Source organism: Gambusia affinis, linkage group LG20 (assembly GCF_019740435.1).
Source record: "Gambusia affinis linkage group LG20, SWU_Gaff_1.0, whole genome shotgun sequence".
NCBI lineage: Eukaryota > Metazoa > Chordata > Actinopteri > Cyprinodontiformes > Poeciliidae > Gambusia > Gambusia affinis.
Window position 1 is genome coordinate 20,057,651 of NC_057887.1, and position 20,924 is coordinate 20,078,574.

Genomic DNA, 20,924 nt, shown 5'->3' on the forward strand with positions numbered 1-20,924 from the left:
TCAGCGACAAAATTTTAAGACTTATTGTGAAAAAAATATATTAGTGATGATTTGCGATTGTATTCCAATTTAGATTATTAAATAAATCAAGCTTAAAAACATCTCAGTGTTAAGGAAGAACAGATGGGACAGTTATAAAAGCATTAAACAACTGACAAGGAATGTAATAGTTCCTCTGGTTTATTATTAACATCTGTCAGTAACCTATAAAGTCAAAGTCAGAGATACAGTATGTCTGTGAAAAGGAGTGAAACAGCATGAAGAACAAATCTGTCCTCAAAAGTCAGAGAATGCTTGTTTTTAGTAACCAGTTTTGTTGTATTGTCTCTTTGGGTTTAATTGTACAAATTCTCCAAACTCTTTGTACCGTCAAGGGCAAATAAACGTGATGTCTTGGATGCTCACCTTCAAAACTTATGTAGAGAAACTTGTTGAAACATTTTGCCTGTGCTGAACTGGGAGGATATTTTATAAACAAGTTGTTCTGCTCATTGTCTTTGATTGTCTAGTATGATGTATCATGCTTCTCTGAGGTTCATTACAAATTGCACATTTTTAAATCTCTACTTTGAGTCATTCTCTCAGGTAAGATAGCCAGTCAGAGAAATATCCGTTGTTATTAAACCTAAATTCATGAGAGCACATAAGGAAGCTTGTAATTTTAGGTAAGCTATAACTCTTTACATGACACCTTGTTCTAAAAATTATTTCAACTATATCCGAGTCTGGAAAAAAACTACAGATTCCTGTCTCCCCTCCCCTGCCTCAGGTATGAATCTTTATAAACTGCAGCTGTTTTGGCTTCAATGAAATAGTATTTGAAGCTCCTGAAGACAAAAAATTAACAATAAAATATGTCAATATAGTGAGAAATCTTTTCATTTTCATACACTTTGATGTGAATATAAAGAACTTGGTGAACTGCTTGGTCCAGATGAATAACTGTAGAGTGATTTAACATTTTTCTTGCTGTTTTTTTTAACCTAGCAGACATCAAGTGTGACAAACTCACCCTTTATAGCTTTCCTTCTACTGAGAGTGTTTTGGCCCATGTCTTCGACCAGTGACATACTTTCAGCTCTTCAGAAAATCTGTGCCAGAGACAGTTTATGATATTGGATAGCAATAAGGAAATAAAATTTAAAAAAAACATGGCCTCTGGGTTTTTTTCTGGAAGACATTTAGTGGCCAGCGACGCCCCAGGAGGCGTGGTTACTGATTAAAACTTCGCTGTCAGGCATGATTTCACATTCATCTTAGGCTCCCAACCTTTCAGGTGTCATCCACTCATAGGTTGTACTGTATTTTTGTGGGATTTTGACCTTATTTTATTTTTGGAACAATGGCTAACACATTGATTGTGACATTCCTCCTTTGTGTTGCTGGTAAGTAGTAATTCTTTTATATCCTATCTTTAAATCATCTCGGTTGGAAGTAGCTGTCAAGGGAAACATCTTTTTCTGTGCTAGCTTGATTATTTTGTGACGACGATGTTAAAATAGTGTCCGTTCTTTCATTAAAGCAGAAACAGCTCTAGTCTAGAAAGACTACAACAAAGAAGGTGAAGCAACAGTTTAACAGAAGAATTACATCTCTTACAAAATATTTCTCATTTTTTAGCTTGTAACTGAAATAACCCCCGACAACATATTGAACACATTCAAGGTTATTTTTTTAATTCAAGCAATGGCCTCAAATCGAAGGAATTTTAATTTATTTAAGGATAAAAATTAACAATAAATTGAATTTGCCTAATTTTGTTAAGGCATTTTACAGGTTTAATGTATAAGCAGCTATATTTATTTTAAAAATAGATAGTGTCTGAAAATCTGAAAGGGTTAACTCTTTAAGACGATACAGCTTCTGCTGCAGAGATCATAAACTTATTTGGATTTTTCATTCAGAATAATAATCTGTAATATGTTTTATTACCAAAAGCAATACCCAAAGCTCTATATTTAGTTGTTGAGGAAGAAAACATAACAGAGACAAAAAAAAAACCCAGCAACCTCCTAAATAATTCAGCTAAATTTGTTATCAATTAGTTAAGAAACACAGAATTCATGTATCGTTAGTTAAACTGAAAAATTGTCTTTAAATAATGATGGATTGATAGCAATGGCAACATATGTTTTATAACTTGGAACTAAAGAAAAACTAACATCTGTTTACACAGCAACAGTTACAGCAACCGAGGACCTTAAGACTCCAACAACACTAGAGCCTTCACCATCTACATCAACCACAGAAGTTACAAATGCAACAACACTAGAGCCTTCAACATCTATATCAACCACAGAAGTTACAACTGTAACAACACTAAAGCCTTCAATATCTACATCAACCACGAAAGTTACAACTACAACAACACTAAAGCCTTCAACATCTGCGCCAAGTTCAACAGCTACTCACCTAACAGGAAGTCCAACAACAAACGGTTCGACTGTTTCACCGAACACAGGATCTTCCCAAACAAACGCTCCCTCCACAGCACCAGTACCTACAACTCTAAAACCTCCAGGTAATTCAGATACTTTACAAAAAGACAGAAATAAAAAATAACTGGGAATGTAATTTATTTGAAATATAAAATTCTTACATTGTGTGTTTGTGGTTCTTGTCATAATTATCAAGGTCCTTGTGCTTCAAACCCATGTCCTGCTGGAAGCACCTGTGAAGAACGTTTCAACCAGGCTTTCACTTGCTTGTGTCGTCCTGGTGAAGTTTATAATGGTCTATTCTGTATGAGGGGTACGTATCTGAAAAGCAACCTGAGAATATGGTGCTTTTTATAACTAAGTGTAGAAACCTGTGCAGACAGACAAGATGAAAAAATCTTATTGCAGAATGTCACCTAAAGACGTTGTGGTATTTACAAGCTGGCTTCAGTAAACAGACTGAACAGACTAGGCCGTCTTAATGTCATTCTTTGGTTTGGGGGATATCACAATATGTTTAATTTGACCGTATGATTATATCAGTAGAGATACAGGTTAAAGGAGTAGTGATCTAGATTATTTACTTTATTGCCTGTTATAAATAGGACTCAGAGATTGACATCCTTTTGAAACCCAAGTGGCAGACCCCTGCTGGTCAATCTGAGAATTTTTAGCACCTTTCAAAAGGGATTTCATCTACTTGAAAAAATAAAGTAAAATAAGAAATTCAGTTTATCAACTGAAGAATTAATAATATCCTTAATGAGATGCATTTCGCAACTTAATTCAAGTTGGGAAATTATACTTCATTGAAAAATAACTTCAATGTGCATCACGCATATTCATTCCATGGTTTAGCAAACCATGAAACATAGACCCACTAACAAATTCACCATATTGTGTGTTTTTGTTTCCTCTGCATAATTAAAGATCAAAACAATGTAGACACTCCCATAATGAGTAATTTTGAACAATATTGTTCAGCTGCATTTTGGCTCCTTCAGTGATAATTATTTTAAATATATAGTCCCAAGTTATATTTAGTATCAGGATTTCAAGCAGTGACTCAATTTAGAAGTAATGTCAGTGGTGGAAGTAGCATCATTTGACTTGTTTTAAGTAAAATAATAATGATATTTTTTTATTAATTCAGTTTTGTTGTCACCAGTTGCTGGGCTAATGGGGTTACCAGACTAAAAGTAATTTAACTGACTTGTGGGAGACATTTCAATGACAAATTAAATACTATGGTAAACTGTAATTTTAAAACTCAAATTACTTGAATATATTTATTTGTTCCTGTGATTTTTGTGGAAATATTCTTATAATGATCTTATTTTCCTGAATAGTCAAGGTCTTCCCTGGACTGCTAGTCTGGAAGAAAGAATTTGAGCCTGAAATGGCTGACAAAACATCACAAAAATTTTTGGATACTTCAAATATTATTAAGGATGAGGTAAGCACTAATTTATTTTTCCCTTTGTTTTATTTTGCCCCAAATGTCACACAGAGTAATACTGGTTTTGTCTGGCTTGCACTTACAATTTAATTAAGACATTTTGTTCTGTGGGTGTAAATATTGCCTATACAGCACACTGTTCACTGGAATATTATTTCTAATAAACAGGTTCGTGAACAGTTTAAAGATGAAACAGAATTTATTGGACCTGAAGTGCTGGAGCTCCGGTAAGTTTCAAAACTGTATTTTCTGTACAATAGTGTACTGTGTTCTATACAGTGTGACGAAGACTTTGTGCAATCTTCCTTGATTATGTCATTTTTCCACATAGGAGAAAAGAAACAAAAGAGAGGTCACAGTCAAGCAATATTGAAGCATCAATACAAATTATCTATGACCGAACTGCTGAAATCACTGAAGAAGTTGTAAAAAAGAAAATGGGAGGCATTCCAATGGCAGAGAGCTTTGCAGGTGGGTTTTATACGAATATGTATTTATTCTGGGGATTCTAATGTAGTTTACCTTTCTCTTAATCTATAAGAAAGTCAGAGTTATATGTGCGAATGGCACATTCATTACACTTGATTAATATATCTGTTATATTAATCAGAAATATGTTGTGTTAAAGCTGTTTATTTTTATTATTATTTTTATTTTTCTATTATTTTATTTTCCTCCAGTATGGTTTAGTTCTGGTTTAGGTTTTGTGTTACTACACACTCATTTTCAACATTTTTAACAGGCATGGCACTACTGCATAATCAAAACATGGTGTGGGTGTCAAATGTCAGGATTTCAGTCAGGACTTTAATTCTGAAGACGTTCTGAGGAATTTAGTTATCAGTGATGTTCTTGATTTTATATCTGTGTTATGAAGTTTTCCGATGCCATCAACCTTTTTTTTTCTGTCCCATTCAAAAGCCAAAAGCCTTTGTGACTCCGATACATGTGACTCTTTATCTACGAAGTGCAGTTCTGCAGACGGCAGTTTCACATGCAGCTGTGGCGATGGCTTTATTGAAACAAATTTCAGTGACAGATTATGCGTGGGTAAGGATATTTAACAATCAAAAGAGTTGAAATCTTTATCTGAGCTCTAACTGTAGTGTAACTTTCTGTACTTTAGCTCGATGTCCCGCTGGTCAAATATACGTGAACAACCAATGCAAATCGTAAGTGCATCGATCTAACTGTCTGGCTTTATGGTTTTCTGTAAGTCCATCAGTTTCAAGTTAAACTATGTTTTTTTTCCAGATGTGACTTTGGTTATGCTGGTCCTGACTGCAAGGACAGTGAGTATACTGTAGCGAAAGTCAAAGCATATCCGTGAAGATGTTCATTTTTCTGTTTGCTCGAGGGGAGGAATTACAACAAGCATGCAATTACAATTCAGCATACAATAAACCATGTGTAAAGCAAATTATTTCTGTCATTTTGAGTGGAAAACAAATTATTATAGAATTGGGTCAATAACTCTGAGAGGCTGGGGAATCTTTTTCTATGTGTCAAACAGAAAACAGTTTTCAACACTGGTTCTAATGCTGACCTTCAGCCATTAGCTGCATGTCTTCTTCTTTCTCTGCCATACAGTGCAGCTATAAAAGCCTTTACTTGAAAAATTATGAAACACATAAAACACCTACTAAAGAAAATTAAAGTACTTCTTTAGCCAAGTGAATGTTCCCTCTCAAGCTATAATAAAATCTTTAAATTCAAATTTTCAATTTTGAGACAGAATGATCTCTAAAATGTGATCCTGTTGTATCAAGATCATAAAAAGGCTGAGACTAATTACTGGCTGCTTCTCTGTTTGTTAGACAGGTTGTTGATCGTCGTGATCATTTGCTCAATCCTCGGAGGTCTGCTGATCGCTGTGGTGATCGCTTTGCCATTGGTACTAAAAAAGTAAGTTTGAACTCTGTTCATTTATCCACCTTAGTGACTTTTACAATCACCTTTTCCTCTAAAACTGCATTCATATCTTTGCAATGAACTGCAAGCTATGCTACATATGCAATTTTAAACACAACAAGAGAAACATTGTTGCAGTTTTTTATATTGTTCTTTCTTTCAGATCCAAGAAGAAAAGCTCCAAGAAAAAAGAGGAAGACATTGGGATACCCTATCAAAGTCATTCTATTGCAAAGGCCCCACTGTCCTACAGCAATGGCAACAGCAACGACTTTCCTGCTTCAGTTAAAGAGCCGACAAACAGCCTGGCAAATTCTGGGGCCCCTCGAATCCCACGGGCCACAGCCAACAGCAACTGGGACAGCAGGACCAACCTGGAGATGACTCCGAGCAACAGTCGGCAAAACCTGATTCCTTCGGGGAGAAACTCGGTGGGTACAGCTCTGCACGAGAACACTAACATCTGTGATTTATTCACGCACAAATTATGACGTCTCTTCTTCTCTGCTGCAGCGATTCAACGACAACCAAGATGACATGTACTCGTTCTCCCAGAATCGACCCAAGAACCACACTTACGAGGAGTTCCAACCCAAGAGCAACCCTTATTCCCAGAACCGAGCCTCAAACCCTTACCCTCAGAGCCGAGGCCAGACTAACCCTTACTATAATTAAGGAGAGGGAAGCTGAATCACTTCAGGGGTTCCTATTATGGTGTTTTTTTCCCAAGTGACTGCAATTCATTGGAAGCCCCTTGATGTAAAAGATGTAATCAGAAGCATATCAGCTAAGATGTGCAATGTAATGTAGTAGATATTATTGTATCGTGTTCCTTTACTACTTTTAGCTGTTATTGTGTGACTTCTACTCTATAAGCTGTTATAAACCAATCTGTCTTTAGTTCTTTAAGTCTTTTTAATTCTTGTATTCTGAGTCACCCATAGTTCTGTATGCTAATTGAACATGAGTCCATAATTTACACCATATTTAATTTTCTTTGTGTTCATCTAGGAATTTACTACAGTTTGTTTTTTGCTCTGCATTTTAACTTGAGTCTCAGTTTTATGTTTAACTAAGTTTTGGTAAATGAGATGAGCTGAAAATGTTTCCAAATTAGAGAATGTGAAGATGTTCATCATCTTTCAATATATTTTCTATAGCGGTAAAATCATTTATAATATAATTCCAATAGTTAATAATATTTAGCAATGCTTGTATCATTTTTCTTTTCGTATTTCCTCATGTGATATTGTATTTAACTAAAAAGCTGTAAATCAGAGATGATCTGTATTACATATCTATACTAGCATTTTTATATGGGTTAATAATAAAGATTGGATTCCTGATTTTCAAGTGTCAAATGTTTTATAAAAATGATCTTGCTGTTTGTCCTGGACACATAAACATAATTTTATGTTCATGCCAACTTCATACAAATTTTACTTATGCATATATTTTTCCTTTTATTGTAGGTGATTGAGTGACTTCATGTAGTCCCACCCTGTTTAACTTCTAACCAAATGTCTGTAATGATACATGATCAGTGGGCTAAAAGAGAGAAAATATTGAGACCTATTACAAATACATTATAGTAAGCAATTCAGTGGCAATTTTTGAATGTATTCATAAAGTTAGTGAATAAATAAAGCTTAAAATTATTTCAGTGTTAACAAATGACAGATTAACAGCAATAAACAACCACCAAGGAATATAGTCATTAGTTCCTATGGTTTATTATTAACACCTTTGACCTATAGATACATATATGCATGACAAGCTTCAGTCATTCTATAAAGATATTTGTCCAGCACATGGATGTTTGACATGTTTATGTAGTACTTTGTTGTGTTTATACAATATTTCATTTCAGTTTTCAAAAATTTTATAAGGGAAATTACAGTTTAGTAATTGTGCAGAATGAGTGAGAGTCACTGGTTACAAGACAAACTCCTACCACCAATAAATGAGATGAGAGAAAAATTTGGATGAATGGATGGATAAAAATTTGCACACTCATCAGTAGCTTCATTCTGCCTTAATTCTTTGTGACATAGCTTCAACCAGATATAATCATATATTCCCTGAGATTTTGGACCAGAGTGACATGATGGCATCGCACAGTAGCTACAGATTTTTCGGCTGGACTTCCATGATGCAGTTCCACAACGTCCCAAACCTGGTCTGTTGGGTCCAGATCTGGGGGCTCCAGAGGTTCATTTATTATATACAAATTACATAATCAAACCAAAGCAAAACAAAAAGTAAAGTGGAATTTTTGGTATTTTAAGGAACAAAATGACAATAATTTATATAAGTAGCAAAAAAATTGCAAAATGAGGCAAAATAAAAGTTTTCCACATTTTTTCTTTTATATAAAACTTATAATATATATATATTTTTTTCCCCCACCAAGGGGTCTTTTTGTTGTGGGCTCTAGTGTCCCTTATATGACAGTAGGCTGACAGGAAAGGGGGATGGAGAGGCGGGAAGACACGCGGCAAATGTCGCCGGGTCCGGGAATCGAACCCCTGACGGCCGCGTCGAGGACCGAAGGCCTCCACACGTGGGTTGCGCCATCCCCCACGCCACCACAGCACGCCCAACTTATAAGATTTTAACAAAAACCGCCGGTGTGTGTCTGTGTCTGGTGACGTTTTGGTTAAAACATGTTTGTTTTTCATCAAACGAGTAGAGAATCCAGAATTTTTACTTAAGTAAGAGTAGCAATACTTACTCAAATAAAATTAAAAAGTACGGCATTCTAAAAAATAGTCCTAAAAGTAAATTCTCTTTTTTCAAAAAGTTGCTCAAGTAAATGTAATTGAGTAAATGCAACTAATTATTTCCCAACTCTGGATGTAACTGATAGAGATCATGTTCCATTCTGGGATGAACATGCATTTCTTCACCACATTGTAAACCTGATTATTAAACATCACTTTGGAAATATACATTTAAGGCAGCTGATTTTTATAGCTAGGAGTGTAGTGCTTTAAATTAAGCTACAACTCTCCATGGCACTGACTGATTCTTAAAATCCTTTCATCTATGTCTGGATCTGGGGGGAAGAACTAGCTTGCTATCCTTTCACCTGCCTCAGTTATAACTAGTTACATTTACTTGAGTAACTTTGTGGGGGGAAAAAAATCCTAAAAGTAATTATTACTTTTACTTAAGTGATATTATTAGGAAGCACTGCTACTCTTACTTGAGTAAAATTTCTGAATTCTCTATTCACTGTCAGTAACTTTACAGAATGAAGGACAAGATTGCTTTAACCAAAACTGTGTGGGATACAGACACAAGCAATGTTTATTATAACTGATGGCTATATAATGTTTTTATGATGTAAAGCAATTTGAACTGCCTTGTCGCTGGAAAAAGCTATAGAAACAAACTTGACTTCTACTGTTCATGTTAAAGTGGGACTCATCATTTGTACAACGGTTTGTTGTTCTGTTATTTTCTCTCTGCTGAGCCTTCTGTTTCATTTGGAGACATAAAGTCAACAGTAAACACATATATTGTCACTGAAAGTACCTTACCCTATTACAACATATATTGAATTTACAATATCAAGTGTAAGTATTAGTTTAATACGTTTTATATTGAGGAAATTTGACTTAGAAAAATGTTCATTCTGCTTGGATTTGTTATTTGGCAATTTTATCTATTTGTAATCATTTCCTAAATATCAGAATTTGCAAATTTTTGTCTGTCTGATGACATAATTTCTAAATAATAGGTAAAATGATCTCATCAGCCTTTTACCAGACAATACTTATTTTCTCTTGAGTAATTTTTTGGGCAGTTTGAGTCAAAATATATTAAAGTAGTTACATTTTGACTTGGACAACATTTTTGAGTACTTTCTCCACCTCTCATCATAAATTATAAAATTTAGCCTTTATTTAAAGGAACTCAGTGTTTCAGCTGTTAAACTGTTTTCTGGACGTTTGTTCCAGATTTGTGACATACAGAGCAGACCAGAACCAGAAGACCTGAGAGGTCCGAAAGCTGAGACTCCAACAGCAGATTTTTCATGTATTGTGGTGTTAAGCCATTCGGTGATTTAAAAACTACCAACAGTATTTTAAAGTCTCTTCTCGGAGCTACAGGGAGCCAGTGCAGGGATTTTAGAACTGGTGTGATGTGCTCTGTCTTCCTGGTTTTAGTGAGAACACCAGCCGCAGCATTCTGGATCAGCTGCAGCTGGAGGATATTTTTTGTCGTATTGATTGCAATAATCAACGAGACTAATGATAAACGGGAATGAGTTTCTCTAGATATTACCGAGATGTTAGTCCTCCAATTCTTGGGAATGTTCTCCAGGTGGTAGAAGGCCGACTTTATAAATGTCTTAATATGACTGAATGTTCAGGTCAGAGTCCATCACTACACTCACATTTTGAGGCAGATCACAAGTTTCTAGCTGTTCATTGACTCTAGATAATTCCTTCTAACCTCTCAGGTGTCATCCACTCATAGCTTGTACTGCTTTCAGTCTTTTTCTGGGATTTCAACCTTCGAGTTTTTTTATTTTTAATTTTTTTGACAATGGCTAAAACATCGACTGTGACATTCATCCTTTGGATTGTCGTAGCTACTGTCGGTAAGCATTAATGCTTTTATATACTACGTTTCAATCATTTTGTTTAGAAGTACTAACACCTTTTTTCTGTACTAGTTTGACTTTTTTGTCCTCATTATGTTAAATAATGTTTCCTCTTCCATTAATGCAGAAACAGCTGTGGTCTATGAAGACTTATAAGCAGAAGTGGGAAGAGTAAAAAAATAATAAAAGTATAATTACTTGGATAAAATGTTCCTGAGATTCCTTTAAAAAGTAACAAATACAGACAAATTGTACTTAACTATAGTAACACGAGAAACTGTAACCAGTTACTTTGTAACGCTCTTTATAAATGATGCAGGTGAAGAGACAATTTAACAAATTAATTATATCAATTGGAAAATATTGATATTCTTTTTTACATCTGTTGACTAAAAATAAACCTTGGTAGCATAATGGACACAACTATGATAATTTTTAAAATAACTGCCTCCATCTGAGAAAAAAAATGTAAATCCCGACATTAGGATAAAAAATGAACAGTAAAATTTGTTTGCATAATTGCTATAAGTTTAGAGTTTTCAGGTTTAAGCAGAAAATAGTTATGTTAAAATAACTAATGTTTGAAAATCAGAAAAGTTTGTGTTTAAGGATGATGCTGTTTCTCTTGCTTTTCTTTTAGTGAACTTCACAATCATATTTGGATTTTTGTTTCAAAAGGTATCATCTACGACGTGATGTTACCAAAGTACTGAGCTATAAACTTTGTTGTTGTGCAAGTTCTCTCCTAAACGCCTAAATGATTCACCTGAACTGGTTACGGTATGTCAGTTAATAAGAGTATAAAAACCATCAATCATTAATCATGTGTCTTTATTTAAACTGAATAAAAAAAAAATGGCTGACTCACAGCTATATACACATTTTTTAGAATCTGGGAACTAACACAATACAATAGAAAGAAATATCCTTTATTGTGTCTCGGTAGGGAAATTCCAGCACAACAACAGCAAACTGATCAGTAACTAAAGCAAGTAGATTCACACAAACATAGGAGTATAAAATAGACAAAAACAGAATTGAATAAAAAAAACAACAACAATCTGTTTAGTAAGAGTGAAATTCCAACATAAATACTGTGCAGTTATTAAAAATGTTGTAATCCAGTACAAAGTAATGTGCAACTGTGTAGGTTAAATTAAAAAAATATACAAAATGTGCAGGTGTATGGAAAAGTAAAAACAGCAAGTCACAATGATATGCAAAATATGGAGTCCAGATGCAAGCAGCGCTGTTATTTAAAATTAATAAAACTGTGCCAATGAATGAATGCTAACATCAGTATCACAACCACAGCTACGTCATCTACAGAACCGCCTGTGTCAACCACAGAAGCTACAGCAGATTCAACACCAACAAAACCTCCAACATCTGGACCAACCACAGAAGCTACAGCAGATTCAACACCAACAAAACCTCCAACATCTGGACCAACCACAGATGCTACAGCAGATTCAACACCAACAAAACCTCCAACATCTGGACCAACCACAGATGCTACAGCAGATTCAACACCAACAAAACCTCCAACATCTGGACCAACCACAGATGCTACAGCAGATTCAACACCAACAAAACCTCCAACATCTGGACCAACCACAGAAGCTACAGCAGATTCAACACCAACAAAACCTCCAACATCTGGACCAACCACAGATGCTACAGCAGATTCAACACCAACAAAACCTCCAACATCTGGACCAACCACAGAAGCTACATCATCTTCCACACCAACAACACCACCAACATCTGGACCAATCACAGATGCTACAGCAGATTCAACACCAACAAAACCTCCAACACCTACACCAGCTTCGACAGCTACTCCACAAACAGAAACTCCACCAACAAAGGATCCAAGTCTTTCACCAAGCACAGAATCTTTCTCAACGAATGCTCCCTCCACAACACCAGAACAAACAACTACAGAACCTCCAAGTAATTCAGTTTCTTTACAAATACATATATTTAAAAAGCTCTTTAATGAATGAAGTTCTTTAATGGTGTGTTTGTCGTTTTGTCATAATTATCAAGGTGCATGTGCTTCAAACCCATGTCACCTTGGAAGCACCTGTGAAGAACGTGCTGACCTGATTTACCTGTGCTTGTGTCTGGCTGGTGAATTTTATTATGAGAATCGAGGCTGTGATAAATGTGAGTATCTGAGTGTAAAGCAATATGGGATTGTTCTTCTTCTTTTAGCTTAGTGTAGAAACCTGTGAAGCAAGACGGTATTGACAAAATGACTTATGTTATTCATAAACAGGCTTGGGAACTGTTTATGAAACACTGATTCTATTAAAGCAATAGAATCAGTTTTTGGGGGAGTGTGGGAGATTAGAGCTCTTTTAATTTAATATATGAATGACCTTACTTCACTAAAGCTAAGTTAAAAAAGTAATTATCTATCCCTTGTTTCATTGTCTGTTTAAAGGACTCAGATACAGGCATAAATTTAGAGCGTACGTTGCTGCCCCCTGCTGATCATTGTGGGGATTTGTAAAGCGTTTCAAAGTAGACTTCCTCGTTTTAAAAAAAAAGAAATGTCAAAATAATGTGGAAATCATTACAGTAACTTGGAGGGCCAATTGAATTTAATAAATATTAACTTTCAATTAATATCTATGACTCTGAATATCAAAACTTTGTCCTAGTTTCGAGCTTCAAACTAACAACTGAACAAAAACTTGCAGAAATGTACTTTAACAGTCACGGTCATGACTATGAACATCAAATTTTTGACTGTAAATTAAATACTAAATTTGTAACTCTGAATTCAAAATAATAACATGGAAACTTAAAATCATTACTATGAAAGAAAAATATCTAACTATTCTGATAATAATTTTATTCTCAAATTTTAAGTTTGAAATGCAAAATGAGGATTTTGAAACTGAATTATGACTGACAATCCATGCTGCCTATAAATCCCATAAATCCCAAAACCTTAAACACTTTTTTTTATTTTAAAATACTGAATTCTACCTTGTTGTTTTTTAATGCTGGAAATATGCTTTCTTAAGAAAAATTATAATGCCCCTCTTGTATATTTTTTCTGTGGTATATACCCACCACAAAATGTACTTGTATGTGTAAAGAAACAAACTTCATATATACACTCCAACCATTAATCATTTTGAATCCTAAAGCCCAAATGTGTTTTGTCCCTTTCAGTGTTAATGCTTTTAATTATACAGTTTGATGTTAGATTTAGTAGCTCGTTTTCTAGCCATGATTTTATTTATTAAAAAATAAAACCTGTAGTAATAGGATATATCAGGTAAATAGCAACTTATCCAGATAAATAGTAATATAACTGGCTTTTTATAGATATTTAATTGAAAAATGTGATACTGTTTATTACTTAAATGTTTGTGTGGGATTTTTGTGGAAGTTTCTGACAATAACCTTGTTTTTCCAAATAGCCAAGGTTTTCCCCGGACTGCTAGTCTTGAAGAGAGCATATGATGACAAAATGGCCGACAAAACATCACAAACATTTAATAAGACTGCTAGAACAATTACTGATGAGGTAAGCACTCATTTATCTTTCCCTGTATTTTATTTTGGCCCAAACATCGTGCTTAAAAAATATTGGGGAGTAATGCTGGTGTCTCCTGTATTGCACTTAAGATTAAATTAAAACATATTTTGTTCTTTGGCCCCAAACATTGCCTATACAAAACGCTGTTCACTAAAATGCTATTTTTAATACACAGATTGACAAAGAGTTCAAGGGAAAAAATGAAAAAAATGGATACATTACATCTTTACTGCTGGAGCTCAAGTAAGTTTCAGAGTCAAAATTGTATTTTCTATGCATTAGTGAATACTTACAGTGTGACGTAAACTAATCCACTTTTTAGTACAATCTTCCTTCATTGTGACATTTTTCCACATAGGGAGAAAAAAACAAACACAAGGTCACAGATAAACAATGTTGAAGCATCAATAGAAATAATCTATGACGTAGCTTCTGATATCAAAGAAGCAACTGTCACAGAAACGATGGGAAAGGTTGCCTGTGAAAACTGTCCCCTGGCAGAAAGTTATCAAGGTGGGTTTTATACAAATATGTTCTTATTCTGGAGATTCTAGTCTAATTTATGTCTCTCTTATTCTACATACAATACAGTTATCTTCCAGAATATTTGTTATATTAAACACAAACCATTTCTTCCACTAGAGTTTTGTCTTTGTATTTTTTACTTACTTACTTTCTACTTACTTATTTTAAACATTCTTAACATGAATGGCACCACAGCAGGCACAAAACATAGAAATTATGTAAGTGACAAATTTCATGATTTCTGTAATAATCTCAAGTCTGAAGATGTTCTGAAGACTGTAGCTTCCAGTGATGTTCTTGATTACATGTGAATGTTCTGTTATGAGGTTTTCTGATCTCATCATCCTTTTTCTTTCCCATTTGAAGTTGAAAACGCTTGCAATCCCACTGCTTGTGACAAAATATCTACAAACTGCACCCATACAAATGGCCTGTTGACATGCCAGTGTAACCACGGCTACATTAACACAAGTTACACTGACAGATTATGCATGGGTAAGGATATTTAATATCAAGAGAGCTGAAATGTGTCACTGAGCGTTAACTGTAGTGTAATTTTCTGTAGCAGCATGTCCAGCTGGTGAGAAAGTTGTGAACGGCAAATGTAAACCGTAAGTTGATCGACCAGACTGGTCGTCTGCAAGTCCAACAGATTTAAGTTAAACTATGTCTTTTGTTTCAGATGTGGCTTTGGCCGTACTGGATTTAACTGTGAGAACGGTGAGTTTATAGAAGTGAAAGTTGAAGCATGTTCATCAAGATGTTAATTTTTATGCTTTGGTTTCCAGGCAGCTTGCTTGGATTTGGTATATTGTCAAAATTCTGAGTTGGAGTGTCATATAAAGGAACTGTTTGCAAAGCTGCTCATTCAAAATACAGAATTCATGCTTCATACACAGTACAGATTCATACAAAAATATTGAAATTGCCCTGAAATTTGAAACTTTTTAATCCTCACAAACTTGTTGTAGTCTATAAAATAGTTCTCATGCGTTATTTGTATTGTCTGTTAAATTGACAGCAGCAGAATATTTTGCAAGTGCAACTCACATTGGAAAAGCTCCTCTGGCTGCTGTGTGATATAGTTTGTAAAAAATACACCACTCTGAGAATTTTCAGATAATTTAAGCATTTATCAACAGTCAGGTCTTCAAATTTAAAGTTCTTGAGGCTGATTCAGTTACATGCACCTTGTCATTTTCTTTTAACTGTTTAAATTTTTGTGTTGTTGATGCTTCTTGGCCATGATTCCCTAGGAAAAGAGGGTTTCGATCTCAAAGGGAGTTTATTTTGGTATAACAAAATATAGACATAAAAAAACTTCAAGCAAATGAAATTATTTCTAAACAAAAACAGTCAAACTTCAGAATTGAGCCAATGACACAGAGAAGCTGAGAAATATATTTCTAATAGGTGTAATAATGGTGGCACCACATGACTGAGGGTAGAGCCAGTCCTGACCTTTGGCCTTTTGCTGCTTTTCTTTTCCTTCTTTCTAGACTTTAAGTTGTGCAAAGGGCACTGGTGTCACAAAAGACTTTTTAAAAAGTTATCAAACTAATATGAACATAAAACATCAACTAAAAAGTAGTTTAGTAGGTTTTTTTTGTTGTTCTTGTTTTTACCCAAGTGAATATCTCCTCTAATAAAATCTCACTTTGAGAAATCTATAATCAAATTTTCCACTTTGAGGTAAAATTCTTTCTAAAATTGCTTTGTGTAAAAGCTGAGACTCATCACTGACGACTTCTTTGTTGTTTGCTAGAAACGTTGTTGATCGTTGTGATCATTTGCTCTGTCCTTGGATTCCTGATGATCGTTGGGTTGATCGCTCAGCCATTGGTACTAAAAAAGTAAGTTTGAACCCCGTTCATTTATCACTTTTTATAACCACCTTTGTCTTGTATGTTTGTTTCTAAAGCTGCTAGGTGTGCAAGGTAATTTTAAAGTTGGGTGATTTCACAAATTAATTGCAGATAGCAATAGAAAGCTAGCTACACACACAACATCATAGGACAGACACAGTTGCAGAACTCTGTTATTCTTTCTTCAGATTAAAGAAGAAAGGCTCCAAGAGCAAAGAGGAAGACCTTTGGAAAGCCAACCAAATCCCTTCCTTTGTCAAGCCTCCACTGCCCTACGGCAGCAGCAATGGGCTTTCCAAAGAGCCAGCAGACAGCCTGGTAAATTCTGGGTTCCCTCAAATCCCACGGGCAAATACCAGTACCAGCTGGGCTAGCAAGACCAACCTGGAGATGACTCCGAGCAACAGCCCACAAAACTTGGTATATTTCTGCAGGAAGCGTCGTGTAAACAAACATCTGTGCTTTATTCACTCACAAATCCTAATATATTTTCTCTGCTGCAGGGATTCAACAACTACCAAGATGATGTGTTTTCATTCTCCCAGAGTCGACCCAAAATCAACCCCTATGAGCAGCTCCAGTCCAGAAGCAGCACTTACTCTAAGAACCGAAATACAAACCCTTACGCTCAGATCCGGGGCCAGAAAAACCCTTACTTTAAATAAGAAGAGGGAAGCTGAATCACTTCACAAATTCCTATAGTGGTGGTTTTCCCACGTTAGTGCAACTCATTGGAACCCCCCTGATGTAAAAGATGTAAATAGTAAATAGAAGCCATATCAGCTGAGATGGGCAATGTTATTATGTAGCAGATATTTTATCACCTTTATTACTTATAGCTTCTATTTTGGTGTGCTATAAACTGTAATAAATCAGTCTGTCCTTAATTGTTGAAATCATGACATTTGGTTTACAATTACTAACTTCTGAATTAGTTAGTTGAACATGAATAGTTAATATATTGATAAAAAATATATTTTTTAATTGTTGTTCGTCTAGGAATTTACTAGAATTGTTTTTGCTCAGCATTTCAGGTATGAGTCTCAGTTTTACGTTAAATCAGAGAAAGTGAAGATGTTCAGCATCTTACAATGTGCTTTCTGTAGAAGTGAAATCATTTATCAAATAAGTCCAATAGTTTGTAATATTCATAGCAATGTTTGTGTTGATTTTTTCCCTTTATAGCCTCATGTGATTGATAAGCTGTAAATCAGAGATTCTCTATTTATCTTCTCATTGGAATTTCAAATAGCAATTTTTAATATGAAAACAATAAAGTTTGCATTGCTGTTTTCAAATGCTTCATAAGGGGCTGCATAGTGATGCAGTTGTTAGCACTGTTACCTTGCAGCAAGAAGGTCCTGGGGTCTTTCTGCATGGAGTTTGCACATTCTCTCCATGCATGCCTAGGTTCCCTCTGGATACTTCGACTTCCTCCTACCGTCTAAAAACATGAATGTTAAGTTAATTGATCTGTTTAAATTTTCCTTTGTTGTGTATATGTGTGTGGGTGTGTGTGCACGCCTCTCACCCACCCACCCACACACACACAGAGGCAGAGACCCCCCTCACAAGCCTGCAAGGATAAGAACGTTAGAAAATTTATGGATGTTTTATACGAGTGATCTGAGTATGATGGACACATAAGCAAAATGTTGACATGTATAAAAGTTTATACTTGATAAAGATTATGTTTAATGCTTTATTTTAAAAAAGGTGCTTTAATTTCTTTTGTTGAATATAACTGTATAATAACACCAAAAAACACTTGAAAATTGAATAGATGAAGTTATGCATCAAGCCATCAAAGAAATTATTATAACATTTATGCAGGAGAAATGTTTGTCAATTAATTCAACAAAAATATTTACTATACATCAAAAAATTCAGAAATTAAAATCCAGGTGTCCTTTGTAATTTTCTCCACCAGAGGGAGCCACAGTATGTCATTATCCTGGCATTCATGTATGTGTTACAATTTCAGTCTGGTGCAGGAGTTACAATGCCATTTTAGTCATTGTAATTTATTGTTGAAATTAGTTTTTTGCCATTGCATGTGTCTATTTCTATTAAACAAATAATACATTTTCAGAACCAAGCGATACTCTGCCTGCAGGAGAAAGCAGGACAAAAATTAAAAACAGAATCTAATGAAAGAGCAAGATATTTAGATTAAAGACAAAGTTCTATATCTTTATTGATACATTAAAGATCCATTAAAGGTGTTTATTAGCTTGTAATTCCTTTTTCGTGACAGCAGATGTGAGCAAAAGATTGGAGCCCAACATTTAAGACTGGCACCAGCTTAACTGTCTCTTAAACAGACATGCATGTGTCAATACATTTAAAAATCATTTCATTACCATGTTCTGGTGTATCTTGGCTAAAATTACACATTTTCACGTTTTTTGTATAATATGACTGTTATTATTCAACTTAACTTATCACCAGGATACATTGCATGTTTGGGATTAAAATCAAATTAAGGGAGAATGTTTGTAATAAGTCATTCAACAAATTTTGAGAATAAACAAAATGATATGCTGTATGTGCTAAACAATGAAGTCGCTATGTTATTTTATGCTTTGTGTTTACTTAGAGAGGGCCATCAGGTGATAAAGTTACAGACACTTTTTCTGGCCGTCTTTCTGGCCAGGAAAACTAGTTGGTTAAATCTTTATTTCACCAGGCAAAACATTAAGAACAGTTTCTTATTTACAATGTGCCTGAATGTGCTAAACACATAAAAGGGGATGGGGAAAAGGACAACATTTACATACAATAAACAGTGTTTGTACTGTATGTGGAAAAAGGGGCATTGATAATAAATCGAATGTTGGGATGATAGATTATATCCAATGTTTTTAAGACTTCCTTTGCAAGCCTGGTGATCAATTGTCATTAGTATCAGATAAAGGAATCATACACATTTCAACAGTGACTCCCTTAGCTGAAGGTGTAAAAGATGAGTAGTTTCTGTACAGAGAAGCCAAGCTTTGCTTTGACCTTAGTTTTTAGCGTAACAATATGATGACCGACGCACAACAAACTTTCTAACCAGATTCCCAAATATTTATATAACTTAGTCCTGCACTGTTTCATCTGTTGTAGTGAAAACTAAGTATAGGGAATTTACAGTTTTGTTTCACAATTAAACCTTTGCACATTTCTTTTTACAGCTGTAACCTTTTTGATAGGTATGACTTTGTGTTCTTAGCGTATAAGTATAATTTCACATTTACAAAAGAGTTTTGAATAACCAAGAAGCTTTGCTTTAGAGATTGAAAGGCTATGGATAGACCAAAACCATACAAAATGGTGCCAGTGTATCAATGTAAAACACTAGAAGCTTGCAGATTTTCAATCATTTAAATGGAGGAAATACTGAGACCAAGGACAAAACCCTGTGGGACACCTTTGAAAACAAAAAGAAACTGAGAATATTCAACTACGGCACTCTGACAGGTGTGGTAGTTAGAAACCTTAATAAAATCAATCCCAAGGTTGATTAGTATATTTACTAAAAATAGCTTTTGATGAATCAGTGAAAATTGCAGCACAATGTTGACTGGAGTCCAGAGCAGAGGTTATGTCACCTAAATCATTTAAAGCTGCTTTGACACATTTATGACCAGAACTGAAATCATGGCTGTGTAAGAGTTAAATTATTGGCCTTAAGATAGCAAGTTAACTGTTCATAAATAAGTTAGACCAGAAGAGGCACAAGGTAAATGGAAATCAGCTTGTAACTGTTCAGGTCAGACGGTGTTTGAAGCCTAATGGGTTTCCAGTCAGTTGGTAGTTTACTGGTATAGATAAATAGGGCGACAGTCACTGAAAGTTCCCTGAATTTAACATTTAAGGGTAAAGTAACACTTAAATAATATAATAATATTGAATATCTGCAATTTAAAACACTAAAAATAAATCTGGTCAACATATCCCAAAGGGATTTGATGCCTTATTAGCTAAGCTGTTTAAAAGTAATTCATATTTTTTACACAGAAATACATATTAAATCTCTCTTACATAAGATCATTTATAAAATCAGGTCCTCTGATATCAGTAAGTATCTGAAAAATATATAAGTGACCTTTTTGTTGGGATCACCGGGGAACAGTTTTAACATTTCAAATGTCCACAAATGAAGGAACAGCCATGTAAAGTAAACCCAGGATGAAACCTGAACACTACTGCTTCAGTCATGGTCATGTGATTTCTCTTGCTTTTACAGCTGGTCCACCTTTCCTCTATTAACACTGGGTTAGGCTTTATTTATTATACAAAACCTTATTAAATAGTTTATTATGACTGATTCAGAATAAGTTAATTATTCTGAATCAATCATGATAATTGAATCAATTATTCTGATTCAATTAATCTGAATTGAATAATTCAGAATATTCAGTGTAAAATATATCTCAGAATATTTTACACTCATTTATAAGTACAGACATTTGGTTGCCAGCATAACAAAATGATGAGTGGGACATGTCCCACCCTGTTTGTTTGCCCCATTCTGACCTTTGATTATAAAATGTCCTTTGTT

General features: G+C 34.7%; 3 protein-coding genes across 4 annotated transcripts; all 3 read left to right on the forward strand.

The window, feature by feature from the left end:
- The first annotated feature begins 1,269 nt into the window (after positions 1 to 1,269).
- On the forward strand, positions 1,270 to 7,123 carry muc13b (mucin 13b, cell surface associated). 2 transcript variants are annotated; one of them, XM_044102292.1, is made up of 13 exons: positions 1,270 to 1,385; positions 2,177 to 2,205; positions 2,308 to 2,521; positions 2,635 to 2,751; positions 3,788 to 3,894; positions 4,066 to 4,124; positions 4,229 to 4,368; positions 4,819 to 4,947; positions 5,024 to 5,069; positions 5,152 to 5,189; positions 5,715 to 5,802; positions 5,972 to 6,239; positions 6,322 to 7,123. In XM_044102292.1, the coding sequence occupies exons 1-13, from the start codon at positions 1,343 to 1,345 to the stop codon at positions 6,481 to 6,483; spliced, it is 1,440 nt and encodes a 479-aa protein (XP_043958227.1). In that variant the 5' UTR covers positions 1,270 to 1,342; the 3' UTR covers positions 6,484 to 7,123. The 2 variants fall into 2 exon arrangements, with proteins under 2 accessions (XP_043958227.1, XP_043958226.1); XM_044102291.1 differs by having other exon boundaries at positions 2,177 to 2,521.
- A 3,200-nt stretch (positions 7,124 to 10,323) lies between these two features.
- LOC122823490 (mucin-13-like) lies at positions 10,324 to 14,232 on the forward strand. Its single transcript, XM_044103154.1, has 5 exons — positions 10,324 to 10,420; positions 11,738 to 12,379; positions 12,476 to 12,595; positions 13,867 to 13,973; positions 14,161 to 14,232. Exons 1-5 carry the CDS (start codon positions 10,366 to 10,368, stop codon positions 14,230 to 14,232), a joined length of 996 nt encoding a protein of 331 aa, XP_043959089.1. The 5' UTR covers positions 10,324 to 10,365.
- Positions 14,233 to 14,349: 117 nt separating this feature from the next.
- On the forward strand, positions 14,350 to 18,205 carry LOC122823065 (protein HEG-like). Its single transcript, XM_044102302.1, has 7 exons — positions 14,350 to 14,498; positions 14,877 to 15,005; positions 15,076 to 15,121; positions 15,193 to 15,230; positions 16,276 to 16,363; positions 16,564 to 16,795; positions 16,879 to 18,205. The coding sequence occupies exons 1-7, from the start codon at positions 14,450 to 14,452 to the stop codon at positions 17,038 to 17,040; spliced, it is 744 nt and encodes a 247-aa protein (XP_043958237.1). The 5' UTR covers positions 14,350 to 14,449; the 3' UTR covers positions 17,041 to 18,205.
- Positions 18,206 to 20,924: the final 2,719 nt, after the last annotated feature.

Coding starts and splice junctions, on each gene's coding strand:
- muc13b (XM_044102291.1), top strand. CDS start 1,343: ATGGCTAACACATTGATTGTGACATTCCTCCTTTGTGTTGCTG. Junction 1,386..2,176: donor ATTCCTCCTTTGTGTTGCTG/GTAAGTAGTAAT, acceptor CTGTTTACACAG/CAACAGTTACAGCAACCGAG. Junction 2,522..2,634: donor TACAACTCTAAAACCTCCAG/GTAATTCAGATA, acceptor ATAATTATCAAG/GTCCTTGTGCTTCAAACCCA.
- LOC122823065 (XM_044102302.1), top strand. CDS start 14,450: ATGGGAAAGGTTGCCTGTGAAAACTGTCCCCTGGCAGAAAGTTATCAA. Junction 15,006..15,075: donor CACTGACAGATTATGCATGG/GTAAGGATATTT, acceptor AATTTTCTGTAG/CAGCATGTCCAGCTGGTGAG. Junction 16,364..16,563: donor CAGCCATTGGTACTAAAAAA/GTAAGTTTGAAC, acceptor TTCTTTCTTCAG/ATTAAAGAAGAAAGGCTCCA.
- LOC122823490 (XM_044103154.1), top strand. CDS start 10,366: ATGGCTAAAACATCGACTGTGACATTCATCCTTTGGATTGTCGTAGCT. Junction 10,421..11,737: donor GATTGTCGTAGCTACTGTCG/GTAAGCATTAAT, acceptor TCACAACCACAG/CTACGTCATCTACAGAACCG. Junction 12,596..13,866: donor GAATCGAGGCTGTGATAAAT/GTGAGTATCTGA, acceptor TTTTCCAAATAG/CCAAGGTTTTCCCCGGACTG.